An 18,312-nucleotide genomic window follows, 5' to 3' on the forward strand; every position below is an offset into this window, starting at 1 on the left:
TTTCTCCCATTTGACCTTTCTCCTACATGGGAAAATATGGAGAGGGCATGGAATGCTACCATATCTTTTCCTTCTTAGGTGAAAAGCAGCTTTCGAGGGAAGATTTTGAGCTGTAAAGTGACAGGGGGAAAGCATAAACAGCTCTTCTCAACTAGTCTCCCAATACCTTTGTTTTTAAAAAACTATGAAGTGAACTAGAACATGGAACTCTGTTTAATGTGGAGCCTGGTAGGCCAAAAACCATCAAATAAAGTCTGGGGAAAAAACCAGTAAAGTTCAGTCTGTAATTTCAGTGGGAAACTGTGGCTAATTGAAGCAAAAATATGCAATATGCAATTGTAAAAAAAAAGTTTGTATTATTTCTCAAAAGTAATGTTAGCAATCATTTTGTTTCTGCTTTTTCAAATGCATAGCTGGCTCTGCATTTCTGAACCCTGAAGGGGATTCTGGGACAGAGGCAGACAACGATCCCCAGCTGACATTTTACACAGATCCATCGCGAAGCAGGCGCCGCAGCAGAGGTAAGTGATAGTAAAGCAATAGCAGTTGCACTGGGCAAGGCTCCCAAGGGGAAGATGTGTTGCACAGCATGGATTTTACCCATTGCCTAAATGCAATAGACTCACAGAAAAGAGGAAAAATGAACAGAAAAATCTTTACTCTTTACTCAGCAGAGATGAAACATAATCTTGCAATTTATACAAAAATCAAACAATGCAAGAAACTTACATACTCTTTGTAAGTAACACAAAATAAGGCATCTTCATCTTACATCAAATGAGAGAGCAAAAATAAACCTTGAGTGAATAGCTATTCCACCATAGCCTCCTTCAGAGTAGCTTCTCCATGTTGCTCCCCAGAGCAAAGCCTTTGAACATATATCTCCTTGGAGAAAAAGCTTTCCAACACCCACACCCACCACTGTATTCTAAACAACCCATACAGATGTACCCCATTGTGTGTGGTCCAAGCTTGCTGGTTGACCTACATTACCAGCTGTACATAATAATTAACACCATAAGGTTTTTCTTCAACACACACACACTTGGTCCTGCTATGACTTACTGCAACAAGATGTAATTTTCAAGATAGTGCTTAGAGGTCAAGTTTTCCTCTTATGTGGTCATTGCAGGCCTGACACTCTGCACATGCCTCACGGAAATAATAACACTATGTAACATGATTTTTGTTCCTGGGTTTTAAATGTCATTTACTAATTGGATATATCATAAAAATACAGAAAAAGTTTGTCAAACTGCAAAAATTTGATGTTGCAGGACATCCTGCAGCATATTTTGCTATAGTTTTTCAATGAATATCTCTCATAGAATCTCAACCAATTCAATATAGTTTGTGGCTGACCTTTTGGCTAAGACAAAGCACTGGAAAAGACACTGAGATGACGGATTGGAGTCTACTTAAAAACTATATCGAAAATGAAAGATATGGAAACACTTGATCGGACAAAGGCTATTATAGGAAGGGTTGTAATAAATGCGAAAGAACTAAAGTGAATGTAATATCGAAGAATAGGAATTGCAATTTAATGAATGTAACATTTAGAATACTACGAAAAAGAGATAAAGTCTTAAGAAATAATATATATGGTTTTAAACAAGATAGTATGAATATACCTGAAGAAATGAGGAGAGAAGGACTACAATAATAGTACAGATTGCCTCCTATGTTAGGAGAAGTGACATTGTGAATGACTAGATGAGGGGAAGTCGGTTCCTTTTTATAGGGGTGGGAAGGGAGGGTATTTTTTGGGGCACTATGTGTCTGTCCTTGACTATTCATGTATGTCTCTGGTATCCAGTAGTAGATTATTGTGTAGCTAGGCTTGTATGTCATTTTGACATGTATGTTGCTTTGTCTCGTCTATATCTCTATGTCCACTTCATATTTATTGTAAATGCAAACCAATAAAAATTTAATATTAAAAAAAATATATAGTTTGTGGTGGCCAAAAAAACTAAGTTTCTGTAGTATAACAACTGCTTTCAAAGCACACTTAAATAGGGAATAACACTTTCAAACCAGGAACAGAAAATTATCCAAATTTTGTTACATAGTGTAATCACCCACTTCCTGCTACTCTAATCTCCCTCACATGACAGGATTTGTGGTTATGAAATGTCTCCTCACTCCGTTAGGCCATCCCTTCAAATTTTCTTTCCAGCAATACTAACAGTTGATTGATGACACATCTTTCCCATGCTTTCTGTTCTTCACCAAAACACCATTGAGCTTAAGCTGGTGTTTTGCCCTTCATTTTTTTTTCTCAGTGCATGATTTGATCTGGAAAGAGTTTCCTCAAGGAAGAAAGTTTGAAAACCAGTGCTCTGGATAAATGTAGATGTAAGGGAAAAAAATCAGAATGTGAAATCTACATTATTTGAAGCCTTGCCTTGAAGAAGGGCTCCCAGCAGAGCTGACACAATCCATCATCTTTTCCAGACCAATAAACACATTTCTATGATAGATTTCTCTCTGCATGAGCTGTCTCGATGAGGTCTTTGAAACCCAAGCCCTGTCTTGTCTCCTTGCATGTTGCATATCCCTGAGGCACCTGACTTTACTGTGTCAAGGAACTAGTTGTCATGGAGAAACCAGCCCATGGAAAGGACAGGGAAGGGCATGAATTAAATATGTAAAGGATTGACTTCTACTTTGGAGTAATACATTTATGTTTCACACATGCCTCTTATAATATTACTGATAATACTGAGTGCTCTTTCAGTCAATGATTTGTTTATTACACCTCCAAATCTACCAAGCCATACTGGGATTCTTTTAACTTCCATTAGCATTCCTGTATTCTTAGAAATGTTTCATCTAAGCACCACTCGTTTAATTTAGCTCAGGATAAGCATTTGGAAGTCAATAAGAAGATTGTTTTTTTTATTTCCTTTTTTTTCATTTTTTATTTTTCCTTCTTTTTTTTGGCCATATATATACACACACACACACACACACACACACACACACTTTTTCTACCATTTTCCCTATTTCCCTCTCTTTTTAATATTTTTTATTTTTATTTTTATTTTCAAATCTTTGCCTTTCATTCCCCTTTAGCCCTTTTACCCCCACTCCCATTAATAAGGAAACCTCCGTCACTGTGAAGGAGCGTAAAATTACTGCCACCAAATTTGTGAGGAAAGCCGGGCAATGATCAATATCAGCTTAGGAGCTGGTTTATAAAGGGACTTTTATTTGCAGAAGTATTTATTCATTTGATAGTGTAGCTCTAATTTGGTTCTTGATTTGACCTTTCTTCTTTTGTAGGCTGTTTGGCTTAGAAGTAAAGGTAACAGAGGCAAGGCTTGTAAAAAGAACAGTAACAAGTTTTATTAGAGTATAACCGATTCAATGTTTCTTCACTAGAAGCACAAACTTAGTTGGTTACAATAGTAAGGTTTCATGAATAACTTTAGGTACAGACTTCTGTAAGCAGATGTATCTTTCCTAGACAACTGTCCTAATAAAACAAATAAACTAAAAGGATTATTTAACAGAATTGGCTCCCAGCCAAACCTTGATTCTTAACCAAGAATCAATCACCCCCGTAGCTCTATCACTACCAGGTCCTTTCCTGTAGCCCTTTTGGTCACAAATTAGTTCACCAGAGATTTCAGTCTTCTCTGTAACTCTAACGGTCAGAGACTCTTCCCTGTTTCTCCCACTAGAGAAATCAGTCCTTTCTGTAACTCAAACGGTCACAGACTAATTCCCTGAATCTCCCACCAGATATTTCAGTGTTCTCTGTAACTCTTAACGGTCACAGACTGCCTATTTCAAACAGATGTGCAGTTAGGTGACAGTTGGCTCCACCCCCGTTGCTATGGCAACTCAGGCCAAGCCAAACCAGTCACCATCTCTAACAAAATATAATCCTACATACTTACCATTTACTGTTTAACAACACATAACTATAGGAACAAAATTACACATCGTCACAGTCACCTTCCCCCTTTTTCTTTTTACCAATCTAATTTTCCTACCCCTTTTTACCTACCCCCTTCTACTCCCCCCTTTTTTCTTCATTCCTTTTTCTTCCCTTTCTCCCCCCCCTTTTCCCCCCTAAATAATCAATAAAAATTTTTTAAAAAATAATTTAGCTCAGGTTTCATTTAAGCAAAGAAAATCAGTGGCGCCTCAAAATTGCTCCTATGAAAGCACCAGGAGATCTGATGTTGAATTCTGGCAAACAGACCTCAATTCTTTATGCCTCTGTATTTATTTATTTATTTATGACATTTATATGCAGCTCTTCTCACCCAAAAGGGGACTCAGAGCAGCTTACAAGTAATATGTAAATACAATATATTATATTATTACCATAGCACAATATTAGTATTATATATTACTATATTGTACTATACCATTATACTGTAATATTACATGTAATATAAAATATATAATTATAATATTGTATTATTATTATTAGTATTATATTGTATTACATTATAATATTATAATTATAATGGCTTGCTAGAATTGGGAGTTCATTGCCTTTTAAATAACTACTATTGTGAATGGAGAATTGAAAATTTGTAGAACTGGGCTAATTGTGAGTGAAGCAATTTGCTTTCCAAAGGCAAAATTAGAAAGAAGGTCCTGTTATGCTATCTGGTTGTACTTTAGAGGATCTAGACCCCAGTAATCTTCTGTGACTCCATCTGCAGTGTTATAACAATGAAATTGCATTATATGGTCAGTGTAGATCAGGCATGGGCAAACGTTGGCCCCTCCCCGAGTTTTTTGGACTTCAACTCCCACAATTTCTAACAGCCAGTAAGCTGGTTTGCCCATGCCTGGTATAGATCCATATAATGCAATGCAACTCCATTGATCTGAATTATGAGTCTACACTTAAATCTTCATTCTATGGCAGTGTGGATGAACCTGTTTCTGCTCTCTGTAGCTGCTAGAAGGTACCAGGGAAAGCTCTGTTAAAACAGCCTATATTCCTTAACTGTCTCCAATCCATTTGCCTAGAGGTTGGTGTGGACAGCTTAATTTTCACAGCAGATGTTATGAGGCAAGAAACCCAGTTGGGTTTGACTTGTCCACAGACTCTTGCTTAGCTCTATGGTGAGTACAGTGAATAAATGACAGCTTGTGCTTAGGTTGCCCATGTGATGTGGATGGAAGACGGTGTGGGACTGTGGCCTCCTCTACACTACCATATAAAATCCAGATTATCTGTTTTGAACAGGAATATATGGCAATGTAGATTAATATAACTGATAATCTGAATTTTAAATGGCAGTGTAGATGGGGCCAGTGAGAAATGCATCATCTGGAATTGTGTTTATCACAAAGAAAAGTGAGTGCTGATCCTTTTGTAAAAATATACCATTAGTTCAGTCAAACCTTATTATAAAATATAATGCTTATTGGTACTGTAGTGCAAAAGAAGCTCTCAGCTTCCTTGGGATTTTCCTCTCTTTTATTTTTTAAGGCTAGACACAAATTGGGCAGATATATAGGACTGAGTCTATGCCAGCCTGAAGAAATGAACCAGATGAAGTGGTCTGACCCGTGTTTGATGGCTTTGTGTTACAGCCTAAATAATAATAATAATAATCATCATCATCATCTTTATTTATACCCCGCCACCATCTCCCCAGTGAGGAATCGGAGCGGCTTACATGGGGCCAAGCCCAGACAACATAATTACAGCAGAATAAAACCAAAAACATAAACAACAAACAACATCATCAAAATTACATAGGAAAAAAACGCATTTCAATAAACACAGTCACAATAACAGTAGGCGGGCCACATGTACAGGATAAAACAATTAAAAGATTCTAATGAGATAAAAATAGAAGCAGGTTATTTGCAGGGAGCTCGTAAAAACAAACAGAGTTGTGAAACTTAACTTCCCTTGGGCCAGTTGCAAATGGGCTAGCATTGGTCTGGTTGCTTACACATATTATGTAAGCCCATATTATGCCATACTCAAGATTACAGACCTTTCTATTTCTACCCAGGCACAGTTTAAATCCTTATTTCTTCTCCACCTGTAACATCCATGTTGCTGGTACAGCAACACTGTGCTGGTACAGCTGTACCAGAAGCTCCCACTTTATTTGCTTTGTATTAAGTGTTTGCTTGCAGCCCAAGGCTCGGGATTTTTGCAGAAGGGTGGCTTCCTGTTAAAGTTTGCAATTATAGGGTAGGCCCCCTGTCCATCATTGTTAAGTTTGGTTCCGCCCCTGTTCAGGCTCTGAGAGAAGGGAAGGGAGCCATTTTCAGTCAGTTTCCAGCAAGGAAGTCAATGTGCAGGACGTGTACAGACTTCCTCCTGTACAAAGGCTTCAACCCGTAAGACTTCCCGTGGGAGAACAGTCTTAAGAGCATCTAAAGATTCCCAAAGATTCCGGGGAAACAGCCTTACAGCCCTGAGGAATTTCAAAGGGAATAACAGCTTTAAACTTCAAGAACTCCAGCTAAGTGACTACAGGCCTTCTGGTAGGTCTACTCAGTGTTGAGATGCAGTTCAGATCGGTAGTGGAGCCACATCAATTAGGTTTAGGTTCACAGATAGCCTGCGAGAAATTTAGAAAGGGATTTTCCTTTTAAGTAAAGCAAAGAAACAGTTAGAAGCCACCAGTTGCTTGAAGCCTGGAAGCATTTGTTTAACCTTTTGAAGACAAAGAAGTTTGTGTTATTTGTTCACCAATAAAGACTTTGTTATATTTCACAAGCCTTCTAAAGACTGTTTATGGTGAAGATCCTTTAGAATTTCTCTTTGGGCCCCCTGGCTTCCCATTGGGCTAAAGTTGCACGTCCTGTTTTAGAGGCAATTCGTTTCAAACCCAGCGGCGACAGAACACACACCATAGGTTAATGCCAGTGTAGGCTCACATAATACCAGTGTCCGACTTAAATTGAATAAAGATTTGACTCTGAACTGTGATGAATGAGGGAACCATTTCTATTTCCAGCACCTGGTTTGTACATTTTCTGCATTCTGGGATAGACTGGGAATTTATTGAATGTTATTTTCTATTTTCCTGGAATGGACATCCACAGACCTAATATTATTGTTGCCTGCTATAGCATTGCATTTAATTCCTGCCCCCCCCCCCCCCCCCTAGAATTTTTGGGCTTGCACATATCTTGGCCCGGCCTTTTAAATTTTTAATTGCCTTGAACAGGCAGGATTACTTTTAATATATGTGTGTTATGGCGACAATTTTTATGCTTATAGTTTGTTTGTTAATCTTATGGTTATGTTGTTTTTACTCTGTATGTATTGTGATATTACTTGGGAACTGTTCTGAGTCCCCTCGGGGAGATGGAGCGGTATATAAATAAAGTATTATTATTTATTATTATTATTATTATTATTATTATTATTATTATTATTATTATATTGCCCCTGAAAATAACATCCAGGTTACCTAAAAATACACCATAATTAGAAAAAAAATGAAACAGTGAAAACTTGGTGAATGGGTTGTTGTAGGTTTTTCAGGCTGTATAGCCATGTTCTAGAAGCATTCTCTCCTGACGTTTCGCCTGCATCTCACAACCTCTGAGGATGCCTGCCATAGATGCAGGCGGTACGTCAGGAGAGAATGCTTCTAGAACATGGCCATACAGGCTGAAAAACCTACAACAATCCAGTGATTCTGGCCATGAAAGTCTTCGACAATAACTTGATGAATGTTTGAAATGGAAACAAATGAACTTGGGTCAGTTCTAGTTTCAATTAGAAATATACTTCCTGAAATGCTGAATACATTTTGGGAAGGCAGCATGGTATAGTGATATGAGTGTTGGATTGGGGACCCAGGAGGTCAGTATTCAGCTCTCCATTCAGCCATGGAAACCCAGTAGGTGATGCTTGGCAAATCACGCCTGCTCAAATCTTGTGATATGATCGCCATAAGTGAAGTTAATTTGAAGCACATAATGAACAATTTGCATATGTTTAGAGTACCCACTCCTGTTGATTAACACATTAAAAAAATAAAACTGATCTCAAGTACATTTTAAATCATGATCTCTGCTGTCACAGATGGGCTAATCCATCAATTCTTCCTGCAGTCACTGGAACCCTTTAGACTTGAAAAATTATGATTACTACTGGCATAGTTTGAAGCTGGCATAGACATTGCTGTGATAAAGCAAACACTGGAATCTTTTGCCGCAGCTGTAACCCTGGTGCTTGCTGCCCATCTGTAGGCCAAACTGCTTTTCAGGATGGGATTTGTTGTGATGGAGAAGAAATGAGATACAACACAACATGTATAGTGGAAAGTGTTGCATAGGCAAAAATCTGTTGTTAGTGGTTCTTTAGGGGGCTGCCACATAAGGACCTATAAGACACTGCTGCAGTTTCAGTCTTTCTCTGAAACAGTAGTCAAACCTTTCCTAACATTGACCCATAGTTCATCTGGTTCTTTTTTTAAAAAAAATAAGCAGGTTCAGGTATCATTATAAGATGCAACAAAATTAGCAGAACTTCTGATTTAACCATTATCATGACATCTTGGCTGAGCGTGCAAATATTGATTGGCCAAATCTATTTTAATAGATAGCAAATGAGGTTTAGGGGCTGCAGTAATGAGGTTATATATTGAGAAACTTCGCTGAAAGCCTTCGACAACACATTAGCTCAAATCGCCATCCATCTATTAAGTACACTGAGGCTCCTCCTACACTACTAAATAAAATCAAGATTATCTGCTTTGATAATCAGGATTATATGGCAGTGTAGAAGGGCCTGAGAGAAAGAGGAAGAGGAAAGGGCCACCACTGCTGCAATGAACAGAATATTGTAACATGTGTTCTGCACTTCAGAATAAATAAAGGGAGAGAGGATAAAAAGAAAAGGAAAGAGAATCAGAAAAGAAAAGGGAAAGATCTCAGGAAGATACCTGGAAGTCCAAAAATCTTTATTATTATTATTATTATTATTATTATTATTATTATTCCTTTTCTTCTGTTATATCCTTATCTACTTATTTATCTATCTACCTACCCATTCTTGGGTTCTTTCTTTCTTTCTTTTTTTCTTTCTCTTTCTTCTCTTTCTTCTCCCTATCTCTACTGATACTTCCATGTTAAATATGACTATACGATTGATACTTTTGTTTATATTTTATTTATAAATTCTAATAAAGATTATTATAAAAAAGAATAAATAAATGGACCCTTAACCTTACGTCTGCAGCCTTACGGTATAATAAATCAGAAGAAAGGAATGGGCAGCAGAGTTTAGAAGGAGACTATGTCTATTATTTACCAATGCAAGGGAAATAATAAATGGAGCTTCTCAATTACTATGTAATGTATCAAGTAGGCTTGTTTGATTAAAAAATGGTTCAGAACTCGTTTTGGATGTAGGGGGCCCTGGCGATTTTGAAATGATTTCTGAAATTTTCTGGAAAAAAAGATCAGAAATATCAGAAATTTCCGAATCGCTTCGTTAATGGCAGGGTGTCTTGGCAACCCTCCGTGGCCTCCCCTGTTTTTCCAGCTGATCTTGACGTTTTTGTCCCTGACCGGGATTTGAACCGGGAGGCTTTTGTTTCCAAGGCGGGAGCTCTGCCAGTGGGCTATTTGCCACCATTGACTTGCATGGGAGAATAGGAACCTTTATCTTGTCTCAAAAGTATTTTAAAGTATTTTAAGTATTTTAAATAATAAAGAAAATATGTTCCTGGTTTTCCCTTCCCCGGTGAGTGGTGATGCAAAGAGGGACGAGGTGGCTGTGGCTAAGCAGTACCACCGCTCTTCTTGAAGGCCACGCCCCCAGTGGTAGAGATTGCAAAAGGTCCTGTAGTTTAACAGCAGGACCTTTTGCAATCTCTACCACTGGGGTTGTGGCCTTCAAGAGAGCTGTGGTACTGCTTAGCCACACCCACCTCATCCCTCTTTGCATCGCCGCCACTCGCCAGGGAAGGGAAACCACGAGGTTTTAAAACCGTTTATTTAGACTTTGCCAAAGTTGCTTAATGGTTCTGAAAATCAAAATAACTGTGGGAGACAACCGAAAATAATTCCGAACAATGGGTAAGTGGTTCAAATTCAGAATGGTTCTTCCCACTATTCCTGCATGGTTCGAAATTGGTTCAAAAGTCCAAATTCAGTACGTTTTTCCGAATTTTAGGTTTTTCCAAACCAAACCTAACAACCCTAGTATTAAGATTAGAAACAGTACAGAAATTGCTTAGAAGATGAGAAGCCGCCAAATGAACATTAAAGGGCAATTTTGTAGGGTATTTTATATCACGAGAGAGCACATTAAACTAGTAAAGACAGTTTAGAAGTTTTGACGAGAATCTAAACACAGATTTCAGATAGCACAACATCATGTAAAGACTCATAAATCACAATGAGAAGTGTGCCATCACGCCTGGGGGCTATTATTCTCAATAAAGGAGGGATGGATGTGGCATCTTTTCCCCAGGGGATTGCTTCTTGCCCTCCTATAGGAAACTGGAACTCCCAAAAACCCAAAACGCTGTAAATAGCTCAAAATAAGTTTTATTTATCACAAAGTCATTCCTTCAAAGCAATGAGCTGGAAAACTTTAGAGGGGTGAAGGAAAACATACATTACAGTCTCAATCAGTCCTGGGTCCAAGAGGTTTGAAGCTGAGAAGCCTCGCCAAGTTTCCTCTTTCCTCAATGGCTGTGAATGCCAGAGCAAACCACAACCCCAGTTCAGATGGCCTATGTTTTGAAGACTCAGGATCTTCCTCTGGTGCCAAAAGAACCGGCTTGAAGGCGCTTGGGATCTCCTCAGTGTTATCCAGGACGATCTGGACATAAAGCATGAGTCCCAAGGGTAAAAAACGTCAGAACTGGTGCTAAGAGGTAACTTAAATCAGGGTCCTTTAGAATCAAGTCTTTTACTCACGTCCATGTGGTATGAACTCTGATGGCAGAATGAAAAGAAAAAAGGAAGCTCTCCCCTCCTGCAGGAAGAGGTGGAGCCAAACAGTACTGATTGACAGCTACAAGGAACCAATCCATACAACTATACATAAGCAGGGTAAAAGGGGGCAGGATTAAGCATGATATAACAGTTTAAATCTTACAATTAACAGTTCTATACATAGGTGGCGCCACTTTCGCCATCACAAGAAGATTAAATGTTGTATGAGAAAAACTAGTGACAGAATAAAAAAGAGAAATGGCTTGAAAAGAATAATGGAATAAAGATTAACCAAAAGTAAAGATTAGCCAAAGGGAGAAATTAAGATCCAAGGCAAAAAGAGTAAGCCAAGAAATAAGAGAATATGGTAAGGAAAGGCGAACGAACAGAGCATCAAAACCCTAATTGAAGGATAATTTCTGTCTTCAAAGTCAGTATTGTCTTGAGCAAGGATCTTCTGGAACCCTTTAGCCATGATGGTACTAGTTTACATCAGAATGCATCAAAGTAACACAAGCAAAATTAAGACCTCAATCTTGCTGGTATTGAACAGCATGGACCGTGACTCTACCCTGTGGAAGAGATATCTAGGGCAAAGCAACAAAGAAAGGGGGAGGAATGAGCACAGCAAAAGGAGCAAGAGATGATGAGAAAATGCAGAAGCTACTGGACCTTGTCCTTTGGTTTGGTCAGGTGTGGTTTTGAGGGAGGATTTGCTTTCAGCTTCAGTTATCTCACACAGTTGTTGGATGAGTAGAATACAAATATGAGGGAGAAATAATGCCATCCATCTGCAGGAGTGCATCGGGAGTGAAAATCTTTGTTTACGCCCATTCATTTTGAATCTCAGGATTTTAAATTGAGCTTTTTTTCTTTTTTTTTAAAGCAACACATTTTATTTTCAGTTTTTGCGAGCCTACAGACAGTCGGCTAAAATGCATGCAGACAAGCCATGCCTTTCACATTTCACATGGCCCGAGGCAGGCTGTATAAGCTGCTAAGCATAAGTTAGTCTAAGGCTTCAGGTTTTATTGTGCTACCCTTCCTGCATATCTGAGCACTGCTTCTGCCCTGCTGGGACATCATACTGGCTGTCAGAGATAGTAGATGGCAGGATGCCTTGACGCCCAAGGGACGTGGATAGAGGCTGCCATTCAGGAGTGCATGTCTGAGACAGTGATATATCCAATTTGGGAGGGAGGTGGTGGAATGAAGCACTCCGTGGAGTGTCATTAATTACCCAGAGGAGCCAGTCTGCCATCTCTCCACTTGTGGGCCAGTAATGAGGGACACTGCTGTTCCCAGTCATGGTTTAGGATACTGTCTGTCAGCTGACACATCTCCTGAAAATTATAGAAGCCCATTCCAAGATAATACAAATGTTGAATCAAGATCTCTGTCTTTGATAACTCCTGTCCACAAAGAGCCTGACAGGTTGCACCCAAGTCGCAGGGAATCCTCTGGGCATTTGCTTGACCTTGCCCTCTGCTCTATGCTGCCCTTTTACATCTCATCTCAGTGTCTCTGAAGCTTCCCCCTCTTCTGTTCTTCCCTCCATCTCTATTTAGCTCCATCATTCACTGCTCTGAGAGCAGCCTGGTCACTTTTGCAGAGACAGTGGATTTCCTGTAGATCAGGCATGGGCAAACCTAGGACATGGGCCAGATGTAGCCTTTTGAGCTCTTCTCTTGAGCCTCCATCTACCTCAGTCCTCCTCTGCAGTGACCCCGTGTCCCGCAACTGAGAGGAGGGCCGAGGCAGAGATTGCATCACTGTTAAGCACTCTCCTGAGAGCTCTTGGAAGTAGCGTGTCTCTTCCTTCTCTCATCCTGGAGAAGGAGAGCCAGGAGAGAAACATGCTTCTACCTAGAGCTCTCAGCAGCTACATGTCTCTTCCTCTCCTCAGCACTGCGTCCCCAGCTGAGAGGACCCTCCTGTTGGAGATCAGCCTGTAATTGTGTTTAAGTTCAGGGTGCTTGGGATAGCTTAATGAGGGGATAAAAGTCCCAAGTACGGGAAATGTAGCCAGATGAAGCATCGTTTGGAATCAAGTTAAGTTCTTGTCCTTGTTTCATGGAAGCCTAGCTTAGAAGATTCATGTTTAAGTATTTCTTGTTTCATGGTTCTGATTCTTGGATTTTATGACTGCACACTCATGCCTTAATGTTTCCTGGTTTTCTGGATTATATTAGAGAAGTGTGGACTTAGTTTTCATGAACTTTGCTGAAATTTACCCTGGACTATTTTGTTCCTGCTTATCTTCTTACCTAATTGGATTTATCTATTTCTTTAAAGTGCTTTTAACTTTTATGCTTTTTAATTATCTCCAATAAAAGGATTGTTTTCTTATTCAACATGTGGTGTTTAAATTCAGAGGGCTTTTTCTGTCCTGGAATGCAGCACCTCCTTCTAGATGCCAACTTTACACCAGCTGCGCCCTTGTGCCAGAGGCTCCACTCACATCAATTGCCTTTGGCCTCCCCCTGTCCCCTCACTCCCAGTCAGACCCAGACCGCTTGTCCCAACCTGGCCTATAATGTGGCCCACAGCCAAAAGTTTGTCATACCTGTTGTAGACTGTGGGTTGTGGGAGGGATTTGTCTGTATCTGAAGAGGAGGAGACATAAAAGAAGGTAATGTACATAGAGATTGGTGATTCAAGGGTTCTGGGAAATGGAGGTTGTATTTCTTGAGTAATAGAATTCGACTCCCTGTCAAGAAGGACCCCTAGTTTAGACTCCACTGTTATGAACATGAGCCTTTAAATGTTATGGCATTGCCGCAAGATGCACCTATGCAAAACACTTCTGTGGTGTTTCTGGAACATGAAATACTTCTTGTATGTGGTTTTATCATTTTCAAGGGACAGTGCTCCTCAAGGCATCTTGTGGTTTATTTTAAATGACGTTTTCTTAGATCAGGGAAGTATTTATTTATTTATTTACAGTATTTATATTTTGCCCTTCTCACCCCGCAGGGGACTTAGGGCAGATTACAATGTACATGGCAAATATTCAATGCCATAGACACACAACATATATAGACAGACACTCAGAGGCTATTTAACATTCCAGCTTCTTGCCACCAGGGGAGCTGTCACTTTACTGTCCATTTGTGATAGTGATGAAGTACTTCCTTATTTTTTGCATACTTGCTGGAGATTTTTATGGCCTCATAAATTAGTTAAATTAGCTTCCCTACATAAGTGGTACCTGTACAGGTTGCTCGAACCAATTGTACAGGTGTGGATTATTATGGAGGGAATTAATCTCAGGCCTCAATTTTGTATAAGAATATATTATAGAGGAGGCCAATTATTAGTTGTAAATTAAGGTAACTGCCACCAACGTGAGGTATTTGAGGTATCACCGATGAGATCTGGCTCTACAGACGCAGGTTAGATGAGACGAGACGGTTTTTAACAAAAGATAACAAGTTTATTGTGTACAAAGCGTATGGTTGCAGGCTGTTAAAATAACTTATAGTACCTAAATTTCCTACTTGACAGATACAACTGTCTTTCAGGCTGCAAAGGTCAACAACAAGCTACACAAGCTCACTCCGATCTGGGCTGGCATCGAACTCATGACCTTTCGGTCAATAGTGATCTTAATGCAGCTGACTCCCAGCCAGCTACACCACAGTCCCAGTGCCAGTACAGCTTCCCCTCCAGTCTTGTTTTCTGCTTTTTACCAATTTCAGTCTCTTGAGCCAGGTAGCTGTTGGTTTGTCTTGTCATGCTGTTTCAACTCTCCTTCGTTTGTCATTTCAGTGGGTTCACCAAGAAGCCCAGTTAGCAAAACTACTCTGACATTGATCAGCATCACTACCTGTGTCATCAGCCTGGTGTGTGCCTCCCATGTGAACTGCCCACTTGTGGTCAAGATAACATTGCATGTTCCAGAGCACCTTATTGCTGATGGTAAGTTAACATCATTTTATTTGCCACCCTGCCTCACCCACTGCTTAATTTTCATCACAAATTGTGTGAATATATATATGCTACTTCTACATTGATGATTTCTCATAGAGCACATTGGTATATTTTAGATATGGATTCCATCATGCAGGGTTGGGAGGCAGCAAGGAATGTTAAGTGATAGCTGCCAAGCTGAGTGGACTCTGGGCACCAATGACACACAACACTTTTGCTTGTTCTTCCTCATGCGCACACAGAGAGAGGAAAGGGGAGCAAGAAATCAAGAAAGAAAGAAGATGAAGAGTCCTGCATGCACACACAAAGAGGAGGGGAATGACCTATGTAGCAGCACCTCATATTTCCAGCATTAGAGGCAACATACATGAAGACAGTCTTCCCACTCCTTGCAGAAAAACTGGATAGAAGTACTTTTCAAGTTTCTTCCGCTGTTAACTCGGGAAGGGAGGGCAAGGCAAAGCTAGTGAAGCAGATTGGCTGCCACAGCTGTTAAAGAAGAGAGCTTTAAGGACAAGGATGACATTTTCTGGGAACTTCCCTGTAAAAATGGAGATGGAAGAACAAATGCCACCCGAGTCTCTTCCACACAATGAATTCTCTGCTTGTCCCACTGCCACTCTCTCATGGTGACATTACACTTCGAAAAAGAGTTCTTGTTTTCTTTTAACAAGCTAGGCAGCTTCCTTTAGTCAGGATAGTGCACTCTATCCCTCAGCCTTTCAGATGCCATTGGAAAGTTTTTTGTTTTGATTTGTGATCATCCCTTCACACACAAAATTGTTTTATTGTTGCTCACAATAATACAACATAAAAGTAAAGGGGGAATAGCCTCTGTTCACCTTTCATGCAATCAGTCTCTCTTCATGCAGTGGTCTTTGCTGTGGTCACACTCACTAATAGGGCTGCCTTCAGTTCTGTTGTGAGAGGGACATTATGGGAGTGAGTCTGAAGCTGGATCTACACTGCCCTATAATCCAGTTTCAGAATGTGGATTAACTGCATTGGCTCAGTGAAATAGGAAATGATACTTTGTTATTTTCCACTTTGGGTTTGGTCTGATTTTTAGTGATTTAGGGGTTGACGACTTGTGGGGTTCTGGGGTCCTCTCTAAAAGCCACAAGCAGATTGTAGGCCAGATCTTGCCTATTCCTACTTATTAAAGTTGAGGTTTTGGCAACATGGATAAAATAAAGGTACAGTTGACATTTCTCCCAAAATTACTTTCAGTGTGGCTAGTCAGAAAAATCTGCAAAAAGAAATGGTGGTTAACTGCATGTAGCTCACCTAACTGTGTTTATGAAAAAATACTGCAACAAGATTGATAAATATCAAAGGAATTGAAGAACAGGAGGATCAAATAGCTGGAGGACAGACAATGAATGATGATGACAACGGCTGATGAAGATTTATGAATTAATTGAGAAGGACACATTAACTAGGCTGACTGAAGATAAATATTTTCCCAACTTCAGTAGAGATTAGGAGTTACTAATTAGTAATGATGAGAACATTTTAAAAATGTATTTGCAAAGTTTATTGGGAAAGTCTTGTGCAAAGTGCTTCAAATGTGCCTTAAAGATACAGGCAGGGCCCACTGTTGTTCAAGCTAAGGTGCCTTACACAGACAAGTGGCTTGCTATTTCCAGTACCAAAGCTGTAGTATTTTCTCTCATTTTAAGATCCAATAGCAGTAGGAGAAACATTAATATTAATATTCCTATTAACATGAATAGCAGTGGAAGAAACATTAACAACCTTAGATATGCAGATGATAACACTTTGATGGCTGAAAGTGAGAAGGAGCTGAGGAGCCTTCTAATCAAGGTGAAAGAAGAAAGTGCAAAAGCTGGGTTGCAGTTAAACATAAAGAAAAACAAGATTCTGGCAACCAGACTGATTGATAACTGGCAAATAGAGGGAGAAAACGTGGAGGCCGTGACAGACTTTGTATTTCTAGGTGCAAAGATTAGTGCAGATGTAGAATGCAGCCAGGAAACCAGAAGACGTTTACTTCTTGGGAGGAGAGCGATGACCAATCTCGATAAAATAGTGAAGAGTAGAGACATCACACTGGCAACCAAGATCCGCATAGTTAAAGCATGGTATTCCCCATAGTCACCTACGGATGTGAGAGCTGAACCTTAAGGAAGGCTGAGCGAAGGAAGATAGATGCTTTTGAACTGTGGTGTTGGAGGAAAGTTCTGAGAGTGCCTTGGACCACGAGAAGCTCCAACCAGTCCATGCCCCAGGAAATAAAGCCCGATTGCTCATTGGAGGGAAGGATATTAGAGGCAAAGATGAAATACTTGGGCCACATCATGAGAAGATAGGAAAGCTTAGAGAAGACAATGATGCTTGGGAAAATTTAAGGAAAAACGAAGAGGGGCCGACCAAGGGCAAGATGGATGGATGATATCCTTGAAGTTACTGGCTTGACTGTGAAGGAGCTGGGGGTGGTGACAGCCGACAGGAAGCTCTGGTGTGGGCTGGTCCATGAGGTTATTGATTGAATGAATAAACAGAAGTGATTGATTGAATGAATAAACAACAACAAGCAGTAGGAAGGAGGTCATCCTCACATTTGGTCACAGCCCCTCACGATGGAGTATAAATAATGGTAGTACCTATTGGTATTGGCACACATTGTGTAACGTGAGTCAGTTGTATTGAGTCTGAGTTGATGTTTTATATGCATATGTGTTTTATGTTATTGTATTTTATATTGTGCTTCATTTTTATGTTTGTTTTTAGGCTCTGTGTGCCGTCTGTAAGCCACCCCTAGTCTCTTCGAAGAGATAGTGGTGGGATATAAGAATAAAGTTGTTATTATTATTGTTATTACTATTATCTGCTCATAGATCTTGTGGAGGGCAGAAACCATCTTGTTGGTCAAGGTGCCTGACATAATCATGATGTTGGCTTGTCAAGGGCTGGCTTGGAAGACACACTAAAGCAGTTGGTGTTGTAGCATAGGGTCATTATGTGTATCATCCTGTCAGTACAGCAAGCCAGGCCAAATGTTATGGGGCACAAGGAGTTCTGATGGACCCAGTCAATCAAGTAGTCTAGCTTGGTGATGAAATATTATCCTGGATTGTTGGAGACTAGAGGCTTCTTCTGAACTATAACAGCACTCTTTGGCTGAATGGAGGTGGGACTTTCCACACTATCCATGGAGGCCATTTGCTACACGGAATGGGCACTGGATATCATGATCAGCCTCAGAAAGAGCTACCTGCAGGAGGGCACATGGGAAACTGCCAGGGCCCCTATTTTCTGAAGGGGGCATTGGTCATGTGGGGTTTAGAAATTAGTAGAACACTAGCTGTCCCCTGCCACGCGTTGCTGTGGCCCACTCTGGTGGTCATGGGGGGTCTATGTGGGAGGTTTGGCCCAATTCCATCGTTGGTGGGGTTCAGAATGCTCTGTGATTGTAGGTGAACTACAAATCCCAGGAACTTCAACTCC

The 18,312-nt window shown here is 40.1% G+C and overlaps 1 protein-coding gene across 2 annotated transcripts in view; it reads left to right on the plus strand.

Moving 5' to 3' along the window:
• ASTN1 (astrotactin 1) overlaps positions 1-18,312 on the plus strand; it is a 361,917-nt gene that overhangs the window by 145,150 nt on the left and 198,455 nt on the right. For both annotated transcript variants that reach the window (XM_060774412.2, XM_060774413.2), the window contains exons 5-6: positions 414-521; positions 14,680-14,829. In XM_060774412.2, the coding sequence (XP_060630395.2) occupies positions 414-521; positions 14,680-14,829 (258 nt within the window). The remainder of the gene's footprint in view (positions 1-413; positions 522-14,679; positions 14,830-18,312) is intronic.

Source organism: Anolis sagrei, chromosome 4 (genome assembly GCF_037176765.1).
Source record: "Anolis sagrei isolate rAnoSag1 chromosome 4, rAnoSag1.mat, whole genome shotgun sequence".
In the NCBI taxonomy this organism is placed as follows: domain Eukaryota; kingdom Metazoa; phylum Chordata; class Lepidosauria; order Squamata; family Dactyloidae; genus Anolis; species Anolis sagrei.